We start from the raw sequence: 12,187 nt of genomic DNA on the forward strand, positions 1-12,187 counted from the left end.
GTAGCAGCACGGGGTAGCCGCCCCCTGCACAAACCCACCAGGCCCTGTGGTACGTAGTCAGGAAGGCTAGCCCATTCTGCTGCTCCAGTTACACTACTGTTTTAGTGCACAACCTCAATGAGAGCTAGAGCGAATGTGTGTGCAGGAGCTGGGAATCACACCTCCAGCTCCAAGTGTAGAAGCCACCTTAGTTGAGACCCCTAGGAACTACCATTAATACAAATAATAAATTCTGTTCTCTTCTGAATTCTGCCAAAATCTTACTACAGAAGATTTTTTAATGCCTGATTTAAGAGAGAGTTTTGACATCCTGTTGGAAAACTTAATCTCAGTCAACCTTCTCCTAATTTTTACACAGAGACATACATCGTAGTTGAGAAAAGCAACGTTCCATGGCTTGCGGTAATAGGTCCTGGTATTCCCATCACGCACTCGGTCACAAACACCATTAAAATACTCATTTTCAAATGGGCTTGCCATTGGCTGCATCCCTAGAATGTTGATTCTAGAAGGAAAATAAAGTAACGTGTTAAACTTCAAAAAGATGGTGTTAGCACCTTTAGCCTGTAGACAGTGGTATTATGACCTAGAAAAGCCAAACATGAAAATTACATATGACAACCAACAAAAAACTGAATCCTGCTGGAATTTAAAAGCTGGAGTTCCTGTTGGTTCAGCAATGATATTAAAGATCCCATGAGACTTTTCACAAGAGTGAGGGTTTGCCATATTATTTTGCCCTGAGCCAATGTATTGCCATAGTTCATCTCAAAAGTTACTGGATTCAATGGTGCTACAAGTGTACCATGCGTTTTGCAGGTTACATTTGTTTATAAAGATTGTTAAGGGTGCCCAGGAGCTTGGGTTGGAAACTCCAATGGTATAAATCAAAGGACTAAGTAGGAAGCAGCATGTCCTAATGGATAGGGCACTGCATTAGGACTCAGGAGAGCAGCTGGGATGCTCAGTGACACTAGGCAAGTTACCTCTTGGGGCCTTAGTTTTCCCATCTGTAAAATGGGGATAATGATATGTCCTTTGTAAAGCACTTTGAGGTCTGTGGATGAAAAGTGGAGGAGTGAAAGAGTGATTGGTATTATTAATAAAAATGAAACACAATGGGATCCTTTGAATGAAAGGAACCCTATAATAAAGACCTATTTCTTCTCCAATAACTATTCATAGCTAGCAATCTTTATGGGATCAAAATAAAGATATATTTTTCCCAATACACTTATCAGATTGTTTCTAAATACTCAATATTATATTGTATATTACTATATTTTGCAATATCAAATGTGTACAGAAGCCACCCAGCCTTCAGAAAGAATACACACCTAATTTTATCCTAGACTCTGCTCAGGAAGAACAACGAGGAGTCCTTGTGGCACCTTTAGAGACTAATGAATTTATTTGGGCATAAGCTTTCGTGGGCTAGGAGCGATGAAGTGGGTTCTAGCTCATGAAAGCTTATGCCCAAATAAATTCGTTAGTCTCTAAGGTGCCACAAGGACTCCTCGCTGTTTTTGCTGATACAGACTAACACGGCTACCACGCTGAAACCTACTCAGGAAGAATTAGAGCTTGGGCACTACAATGGCCTGGATCGGAGGAAAGGCAATTAAAATAATAGCAAACACAGGAAAGTTAACAGATTCATCTTCCAGTTTCATAGATCTGGTGATGATGTGAGATACAACAAGTGTACAAAGAAGATACACCTAAAGTCACTCCTTCCTATGCGTTCTCACACTGGGATTTGCCTTTCCTTGTCTGTCTTCTAGATTGGAAGCTCTGGAGCAGAGGCTGTCACAATATTTGTGTCCTGTACAGCACCATGCACACTGTTGACCTTAGCAAATAGCTATCATTCAACAGAACAATGAACATCGCTATTATACATCTAAACAATATTTTCCTTATAGTAAAGCTAGCTAATTGTAACAACACTAAAAGACTTTAAAGTGCCTAGCACATTTATAACGTTTGCTTATTTTTCTGTTATAAAGGTCTTCATTTATCCATTTTAGATGGTCTTAGATAGAGATGATGTGGAAAGGCTATAATATTCAGTTGAACACTAGGTGGAGCTGCAACATGCTGATATTTGTGTGTGTGCCAGTTTATGCTGCTGATTTCCAGTTTGAGTTGTAGATAAATTACAGGCCCTTCCCCACCTGTCCATGAAACCCCAAAACAAAAGAGAACAACTCCCCAAACCAATAAGCAAATCTAACAAGCCAACAAACCTCCAACTACGTGGAGGATGGGAAAGGAAAGGTAAATCTATACAAAGAAAAGAAGATGAAAAAGGCTGCTGTAACCAATGGAGCTCTGGGGATTCTGTGGTTCATAGGATGTTAACAAACAAACAAAAACTATAAACATGTTCCTTATATCCCCTGTCTGTGAGGTAGTAACAATAGTAATGGAGGGTATGATTGCTATAGATCAGATATTTTTTCATCAAAAGTCTGCGATATATTTTCTCATTTTTCAGATATTTCTTTAGTATGATGATGATGGGGAAAGATTGTTTGAGAAGCTGCTCTAAGTACAATAGTGAACTATACCTCCTCCCCCCATCCCACCACCAATGCAGTTACCTAATATATAAAGGTTTGAGAAATGTAATTATGGATGCCTTGCTAAACCCCAGCCATTTCTAGATTGGGCAGGTGGGGAGGGCTGGAGAGGCGGAGTCTCAACATGGTATCCATCCACCTCAGGCAACCTCCTGGGCACTACTCCTACAGATCTGGTTACAGAACCCAGCACCAGCGGCATGGCCATTTTGTAAGGCCCATAATGACCAAACCTTACATGCTTTGGAAAACACTGCACAATATAGAGCAGGGGTAGTCAATTATTTTTTTGTCAAGGTCCAAATTTCTTGGTCAAGGTATAGTTAAGGCTCAGACTCCAAAGAAAACAATAATAATAAAAAAAGATAAGTACATGGGCGGTGTGGGCATCCCCTGCATGGTGAAGCTAGCCCCCTGCCCTGCCTCTTCCACCCAAGGCCCCGCCCCACCCCTTCCAGTCCCCCTGCTCTTGCTGTCTTGCCCACAAACGCAGCCCTGAACCCTGACCTGCCAGCATCTGGAGGAGCCCTGGCCAGCCCACTTGTGCCTGGAGGAGCCCGGAGGAGCCCTGGCCAGCCCTCTGGGGCCGAGCTGTGAGCCTGGGCCACCCAGAGGTGCTCTGAACCCTGCCCAGAGGCTGCTGCGGGAATCATTAGCAGAGGTTTGGGGAGCTCAGCCTCCATTACTCACTGCCCACGAATATATAAATAAAAAGATTTTGGGATCTGATGGTCCAGATATGGCCCACGGTCTGCCTATCAACTACCCCGGTATAGAGCTTGTGCTTGGAGGAATATGAATATAGCCACAGTAGTGGGGCTTAGTCAAGAGGTTGCTGGAAAGTGGTGGCCACCTGCTGGAGTGGGGATGGGAAAGAGGAGATTCTCTGGTCATTCTCCAGGAAGAGCTGCCCAAATCGGATGATGTTGGTGCCTCCTTTTGTAAGACATTTAAAATATCTTCAGCTGCCTTCCCTGAAACAAAGGCGGGTTAATATAACAGCAGCAACACATGGCACTTACAGTGCTTTTTGCCTGATCTCAGGGCGATATTAAGCATTATTAACCCCAGATGAGTAAAAGGAAACAGAGGTTAAGCATTTTGCCCAAGGTCACAGAACAGGCTAGTAGATCGTGAATAGAATCTTGGGGCTTCATCATCTGGCCCATGTCTCCTAACTTTGTCTAGTGCCATATATATACTGAACCAGGGTGTCTCCCTTTAATTATGACTTTTCATTGAATACCCTTGTCCAGCAGTCCTTCCAATCTCTGACACTTCAATGTCCGGGTTACGACATGGTGATTTTGGATCTCTCTCACAGTCACTTTCATCAGAAGAGTCTCCACAGTCATTGTCCACATTACATACAAGCATCCTCTTTATACAACGACCTAAGCAAAGAATGAAGAACTGAATATTTCTAATCCTTTTTTAACATTGGGTTTACATCAGAAAAACAAATATTCCTTACTGGAATCTTCCTCTTAGAAGGTGTATTTTCATTTCAGCCAGAGAGTGGTAAAAACCTAATCCCTTGCTCCTCTAAGTGAGAAAAAAAAAACCCTTTAAATTTTCCAATTATTTTTAATGGAATGGCACAGAAAATTAAATGGCAGAAGAATTTCTGACATTCATAGAGAATTATCGTGGTTTGATTTACTTTTAGATTATTCTTTAATGTCTAGATGTGGGGTATTTTTCTGTGAAGTATAAGAATGTGGGAAAACATTAGTTCTTATAGGCTAGTGTCAGCAAAATCATATTTTTGAGTTGCTTTAATGGTCAGTGTATCATAGAATCATTGAATATCAGGGTTGGAAGGGACCTCAGGAGATCATCTAGTCCAACCCCCTGCTCAAAGCAGAGCCAATCCCCAACTAAATCATCCCAGCAAGGGCTTTGTCAAGCCTGACCTTGAAAACCTCTAAGGAAGGAGATTCCACCACCTCCCTAGGTAACCCATTCCAGTGCTTCACCACCCTCCTAGTGAAAAAGTTTTTCCTAACATGCAACCTAAACCTCCCCCGCTGCACCTTGAGACCATTACTCCTTGTTCTGTCATCTGGTACCACTGAGAACAGTCTAGAACCATCCTCTTTGAAACCCCCTTTCAGGTAGTTGAAAGCAGCTATCAAATCCCCCCCTCATTCTTCTCTTCTGCAGACTAAACAATCCCAGTTCCCTCAGCCTCTCCTCATAAGTCATGTGTTCCAATCCCCTAATCATTTTTGTTGCCCTCCGCTGGATGTTTTCCAATTTTTCCACATCCTTCCTGTAGTGTGGGGCCCAAAACTGGACACAGTACTCCAGATGAGGCCTCACCAATGTCGAATACAGGGGAACGATCACGTCCCTCGATCTGCTGGCAATTCTCCTACTTATAGAGCCCAAAATGCCATTAGCCTTCTTGGCAACAAGGGCACACTGTTGACTCATATCCAGCTTCTCATCCACTGTAATCCCCAGGTCCTTTTCTGCAGAACTGCGGCTTAGCCAATAGGTCCCCAGCCTGTAGCAATGCCTGGGATTCTTCCATCCTAAGTGGAGGATGGAAGAATTGTTCTTGTTGAACCTCATCAAATTTCTTTTGGCCAAATCCTCTAATTTGTCTAGGTCCCTCTGTATCCTATCCCTACCCTCCAGCGTATCTACCTCTCCTCCCAGTTTAGTGTCATCTACAAACTTGCTGAGGGTGCAATCCACACCATCCTCCAGATCATTAATGAAGATATTGAACAAAACCGGCCCCAGGACCGACCCTTGGGGCACTCCACTTGATACCAGCTGCCAACTAGACATGGAACCATTGATCACTACCCGTTGAGCTTGACAATCTAGCCAGCTTTCTATCCACCTTATAGTCCACTTTATACTCCTTATGTCTGGGAGGATGTAGCATATACTTGAAATAATCTGTGTTTTTATTGTGACATAAACAAGGGGAGAAATCCTGACCCACATTAAAGTCATTGGGAGTTTTGCCATTAACGTCAATGAAGTGAAGATTTCACCTCAGTGTTTTTGTGAAGATTAATTGTTTCTACATGATATTAAATTCAGCCCTGACATAAGAAGATGCAGTCTATTGATGTCAATTAGCTAGCCTGTAAAGTGCTAGCTAAGGTCTATATAGTATTACTAAAATATGCCTTGGGAGGATTGATGTGTCAAATCCCCTATGCAAAATAAAGTCATAGAGTTTTGTAATTTTACCTGTATTCTAAGAGGGTTTGAACCTAGATCTCCAGAGATAGCCGGAACTGCTGAAGTCACCTGGACTTCCCCACTTAAATGTCTTGTTTCTCACTGATTTTTCATAAAGCATAAACAAAAGAGATTCAGATTGTGAAAGCAACACCTACCTGAGTCACATCTAAAGTCAGCTCCACAATCGATTTCTTGCTCTTCTGGACAGGCTGTGCTGGTTTTACAGCTTTGTGTGTCTCCCAATGGTTCCAGGCACTGTTTCCCACGAAACTGTCCAAATTGCTGAACACTTCTAGAGCGAAACTACAAAGATATATAATAATAATTAGATTTTCTCAAAGAAAAGCAAGACAAAAATCATAATATAATTGGAAATTTCCCCCTCAAAATTTCATCCAAGTTAGAAATTTTTTCACAAGCTGATTGGTTGAAAACCAGGAAAAATATTTGGTGGAGATTTTATCAATATGTTTCCCTTTTTTGTCCCTTAATCTCGAAGTTGGAAATTTTGTCAACATTTAGAAATTGAAAACATTTTGATTAGCCCTAATAATAATAAAACAATAATAATATTTTGCACGTGTGCAGCATTTTTGCAGCATCTCAAAACAGGGTACAAATCACATCTTAGCAGTGTTTCCCCCTCTTTTTTTTCTTAAAGCACAGAAATGGACATTGAGGAACAGATAGGAATGACTTTCCTAATGTCACACAGCAACTTGTTCAGAGAGACAGAACAGAACTCAGGTCTCCTTATTAGAGATGGATGAAATTTTTCAGACTAAACTTTTTTTTGACAAAAAAATGCAGATTTGGGTTGACTGAAACATTTTGCTAATTTGTGTTAATTTTAAAAAAACAAACATGGAATTTTTTTTTGACAAACCAAACTAGTTTGTCAAAAAACTCAAAAAAAACCCTCAAAAAAAAAAAAAAAGATGATTTTGGGTCGACCCCAACCACAATTTTTGGTTTTAGCCAGAAAATGGAAAAATATATTATTCACATAGCTCTACTCTTGATTCTCATTCTTCTGTTTCTCCACTAAATAATGCTTTCTCTCATTTATATTCGTAGGTTACACTGAGAACAGTCTAAGTAGTATATTTTATTAAAAATAATATTTCAAATTATGGCCAGATTCTCAGCTAATGCCAATCAGCATAACTTCATAAACTTCAGTGAAGCTATGGTGATTTACATTACTGAGGACTGGGAAGACTGCAGATACTTTTGTGGGAATCTTTCATGAATACCAAATTCTGAGGAACAGCTTGGTGTAGCTCAAAATCTTGTAGCTTCCACCAACAGAAATTCATCCAATAAAAGATACTACCTCCCCTATTTTGTCTCTCTCAAATTCTTATGGAGCAAGTAAAAATTTCATATTTTATTTGCATTTTAGTCTTCATACTAAACTGGCCTCATAGTTAGTATTTTATTTACTTGGAACCCAGGTTTTTTCGACAAAGGAAGTCCCCAAATTATACACAAACACAAGACGAGGTTTAGGAGAACTTACCTTTTGTTCATTAATTCCAGACCTACGTCCCTCACATATTGTGACTGCAAATAAATTAGCAAAGATTCTATGTCTGAAGGGCTTTGTTAAGAGCTGGATGCAGCATACGAAAAATACCTTTATGGAACCTACTGCTTATGTACAATCTCACACATTCCTGTGTGCCAGTAGGTGGCACTCGTAACTAATTCTTCGCATGTATATATAAACAGATCTATAGCTGTGGCACTAGTCACAAAAGGCTTATGTGGTGTTTTTTGTTACCATGAAAAATGACAAAAACTAAAAAGTTTTCATAAAAAAAATCATTTAAAAAAAACTTTCTTCAAAAAATGAAAACGGAAAAGCCTGGCTATCAGTAAATTTTTGGGGTTTTTTTGTTGTTGAGTTTTTGACGAAAACCGGAAAAAAAAAAATCAAACTTTGATGTTTCCTGAAAAAATTTCTGTTTTGCCAACAAATCCCTTTTAGAGAGCAGTCTGCTCTTGGGTATAAAACAGTTGAGGATACCCGTGAATCATAACATCAGAATATTGAGGAGGAGTTTAGCACTCTTCACTATAATGGAGGACTTCTAAGTGTAAATGTCAATAATTACCTGTGTCATTTTAAAATAAAAACACTACACCTAGAGCTTACCCTTTGATTTGAGCAAGGGTCACATGGTCCCCATTCACTCCAGTGGGTCAGTTTACAGTCTATTGGAGACTGACCATTAGGTTCTCTTGTCCTCCTATGCAAAACTTTCTTTGAAGAGCTATCAAACAAAACATTTAAAAAACAGTATCAGTTGGCTAAAATCAAGTACAGGTTTTAAAACATTGGTTAATGGTTTAAAAACAAAATGTCCTTTAGCTACGTCCTGGTTCACTTGCACAGCAGTCGTTGACATTTGGCTATAGAAACAGCCTCATTCTCAAACACTTCACCAGGTTAAAAGGGGAAACTAGAGGACATTTTACTTTTTACAAATATTTAAAGTCAAAGAACAGTTAATGAACCAACAATTCTTTTTCTTTCCTGTATGCACCAAGATTTAGTCTTTGTGTAGATCACGTTAAGCTGCAAGTCAGCTAAGGTAGTGAAATAACGGCTCACAACCAGCCCAAGGATTGCGTATAAACTCCAAGATTTGGTAAAATCAGAATTAAAGACCGATGTGTTCAAATGTGACTGATGATTTTGGTGCCCAGCTTGAAATACCATAAAAGGACTGAGTGTTCAGGGCGTGGGTGCTCAACAATTTCTGAAAAATCCAGCTCCTTCAAGGGGTCTCAAGTTTGACACCAAAAATGGATGCACCCAGAATCACTGGTCACTTTCCAAAATTTGGACCAATATTTTTAAGATTACCTTACCTGACTTACTATCAACTCTTAGTTCATCTTTCTAGTTCTCATCCATTATAGCAGTGTTTCCCAAACTTGGGACGCCACTTGTTCAGGGAAAGCCCCTGGCGGGTCGGTCCGGTTTGTTTACCTGCCGCATCTGCAGGTTCAGCCGATTGCGGCTCCCACTGGCCACGGTTCGCTGTGCCCAGCCAATAGGGGCTGACGAAACCAGTGGCCAGTACGTCCCTCGGCCTGCGTTCCTTCCCGCAGCCCCCATTGGCTGGGCTCAGCGAACTGCGGCTAGTGGGAGCTGCGATCAGCTGAACCGGCGCATGCGGCAGGTAAACAAACAGGCCCGGCCCGCCAGAGGCTTTCCCTGAACAAGCAGGGTCCCAAGTTTGGGAAACACTGCTTTATATGATCCGTCTACAGACACAGAAAGTGAACATTATCTTACAAATATTTGGGGCTTAAATTGACCTGACAGTAACTCTTCAACCTTTAATCCTAAACAGCTCTGGGATGCAGTGTAACCCTTTGGAGGGCCAACTCACCTTGGCTGGCTCTAGAGATGCTTCCAGTTCCCTGTCAAACCAGTGTACAGCTCTTCTCCCCACAGTCTAGAACCCAGGCCTAAAGAGCTACCAAGCAGCTGGCATCTCCAGGCTACCACCCAGTAGCAGCTGTAACCATCTTGTGTGCCACTTACTGTGACCTGCTGTGGACAGAGACTATGGGAAGTTCCATCTCAAGGGTTTGACAGGCAGCGGCCTCAAGGCTCCTGATTGGCTCCCTGCCCTGTATAAACTCACAGGGAATTCCAGGAAGCATCCGGGCAACAGTATGGATCTTCTGTAGCTGCCACAACCATTCCTGCTTTCTTGTTTCTGACTTTGACCTCAGCTTGATTTGGACTTTGCCTCTTGACCCTTGGTATTGACCCTTGCCTGGAACTTGACTACGAGTTCTTCTGCTACTCCTAACCTCAGGTTTGCCCCAGGTCTGACCTTTGGCCCTGACTGCCCTTGTTGGGATCCTGACACTGGGTCAGCCATGATCAAAATGTATGCCAGCCAGCCACTCCCCTGCCTCCCTCTTCAAAATGATTCTCACCCCAAAACCTCTGGGCCCCAAACTTGGGTCTACTGGTAAATAGGTCTTTGGCTGAGGCGGAGAATGATTTAAATAGGCGGGACTCTAGAATAATTTGAAAGCTGAAAGCAGCTATGTGCACACAGATGGAGTACACTGAAGTTTTCTCTATGTCAAGCTCTGCTTGGGGCCGTGGAGTTGGTGACAGGGAGACAGTTGCACCATCCTGGTTCTGCACCCCAGTTCCAGCATGCACTATCATGCACTGCAGCCATACAGTCCTTAAAGGGGCACATATCTGTGTAGTATTGGTATAGAGACAGAGCTCCACCACGCCCTCTATGCTGGGTGTTGGGGACAGAAAACAGCAGATGGCTTTGAGGAGTTCACCTCTTCCGGAAAAGTTTTCTACTGGTGAGTTACAGCCAGAATCTGTTCCTGTTGCTATTTGTATTTCTACGGTGTTTTTCATCCCAAAGCACTCTACAAACTGATATGCAAAGTATGTGTATATCTCTCAGTGATGGATGGGACTGGGCAGTGGATATGGACTTCAGGCTAAGGATATAATATTTATTTTTAAAGTTACTGAGCAATCTCAAGAGGTGATCCTGTCATGCATACCTTGTGCTACAGCTACCATCCTTCCCAATGTTCCTGATGCCTAGTTACCTTTAGTTATCTCCTATTGTAAACCTTATAGGAAAGCCCAATCCACTAGAGCATCGTAATAAGCAATAAACAGAATAAGCAATGGATTTTTTTCTCTTCTCTCACATTCATCATTTTTGCAGGTGACTGGTTGGCCTGCTTACTCCTTCCTGGACCTCCAGAGATAACTGCTTGGCCTGCTCCTCCTGCCTGACACACTTATGGAGATCTCCATTTCCTAGAGCGTAAGGATCATTGTACTTATTTGGCATTGGGCATGATTTGGGAAAGGAGAGTCCCTAAAGAGGGGAGTGGGCCAGCTATCAGGGCACTAGGTACTAGTATCAGGGCACTAGAGGCCAGATTTCCAAAAGCGGTTTAGGCATCTACAGATGCAGATAGAAGCCTAATAAGATTTTTCAAAAGCATCTAGATGCCTAACTCCTATTGGATTTCAAATTCTACTAAGTGACTGGCTGCTTCTTTAGTCATATAAATACCTTTGGGAATCTGCCCCCAGAGATACTGAAAAGGGTATCCACTGCTACAATGATCAACACCCCTCTTCCACAACACCTTTCAAGATCCATGGCTCTACACATGCCTAGCACAACATGTGGTGTACCTCATCCAGTGCATCAAATGCCCCAACAGCAACAACATGGGTAAAACTAGACCACCACCAGGCTCTTGAATGAACTCACACAGAAAAATGATAAGACAAAGACACTCTATTACTCATGAACAAACTTTTTTCACAAAGCAATCACTCCATAGCTGACCTCTTAGTCCTCATACTCAAAGGAAATCTGCAAAACACTTCAAAAGACAAGGCTGGGAGCTTAAATTCATAACCCTGCTAGACATGAAAAATCTTGGACTCAATAGACTAGAGACACTGGTTTTATGTCTCAATCTGTAACCCAAATCTACTTTGTCCTAAGAGTGCAGAGGTGTTAATTACCCACTTCATTTTGAACAGTTTCTTGAAACTCTTTGTGCTATAACAGTCTATTCCACCTTGTATTTAGCTGGTACTTACCTTTTCCAGACCCGAAGAAGAGCTCCGAATCTTACCTCATTCACCAACAGTATATTACTTCACCCGCCTGGTCTCTCTTTTATTGTCTGTCCAAGTTAGGTACTCTATCCCTTCATCATGTAGCATAGAGTTCCCATGGTTTGCTAGAAACTTGTTCTGACAAATGTAGGAATTTTGGCAATAATTTTATAATTCACGTGCATACGTCAGTTTTCCTCTGTACTTTGCATTCCTACGTACTGAGAATGTACAGACAGTAGGGATGAGGTATTTGATTCATTTAACAGCCTGGTTAGAAACCAGAGTCATTAACAAACTGACTAGAGTCTACACATGTGAGTGGAAGATCCAGATTAGAGACAATGGAAACCCCAATGGCCAGGACATTCACACCTAGCAACTAACAGCCCAGAGATTCCCCTACCTGTCTGCAGGGAAACAGAGCAAAGGCCCCAGACTGGAGAACAAAGGGAAAAGGCGTCAGGTGGCTGTGTTAAGAACTGAGCTCATAAAGACACAGGGCTGTCACTGAGAGACAAAAGGGACAGAGGCAGAGAAAGGAAGCAAAGAGATTCTGTAGCAGTTGTGACTTTATGCCAACCTAAAGACTTCTAGATGCTGCATGCCAGGTGACTAGTAAATTGCTGCCTTGTTTTGAAAAGGCTGCCTGGTGTCACTGCAAATACTTACAGAGAGTATTGTATGCTGAAGAGATATCATACAAGTCTCTCACAGGAGTCTGGTTTAGCTGGAT

At 41.9% G+C, this 12,187-nt stretch overlaps 1 protein-coding gene across 3 annotated transcripts in view; it reads right to left on the reverse strand.

Moving 5' to 3' along the window:
- Positions 1 to 12,187, reverse strand: part of C9 (complement C9) — a 30,480-nt gene that overhangs the window by 14,823 nt on the left and 3,470 nt on the right. For all 3 annotated transcript variants that reach the window (XM_073343827.1, XM_073343828.1, XM_073343829.1), the window contains exons 2-5: positions 7,957 to 8,074; positions 5,951 to 6,098; positions 3,832 to 3,979; positions 367 to 505 (exon numbers count right to left, since the gene is read on the reverse strand). In XM_073343827.1, the coding sequence (XP_073199928.1) occupies positions 367 to 505; positions 3,832 to 3,979; positions 5,951 to 6,098; positions 7,957 to 8,074 (553 nt within the window). The remainder of the gene's footprint in view (positions 1 to 366; positions 506 to 3,831; positions 3,980 to 5,950; positions 6,099 to 7,956; positions 8,075 to 12,187) is intronic.

This window comes from Lepidochelys kempii, chromosome 5 (genome assembly GCF_965140265.1).
Source record: "Lepidochelys kempii isolate rLepKem1 chromosome 5, rLepKem1.hap2, whole genome shotgun sequence".
In the NCBI taxonomy this organism is placed as follows: Eukaryota; Metazoa; Chordata; order Testudines; family Cheloniidae; genus Lepidochelys; species Lepidochelys kempii.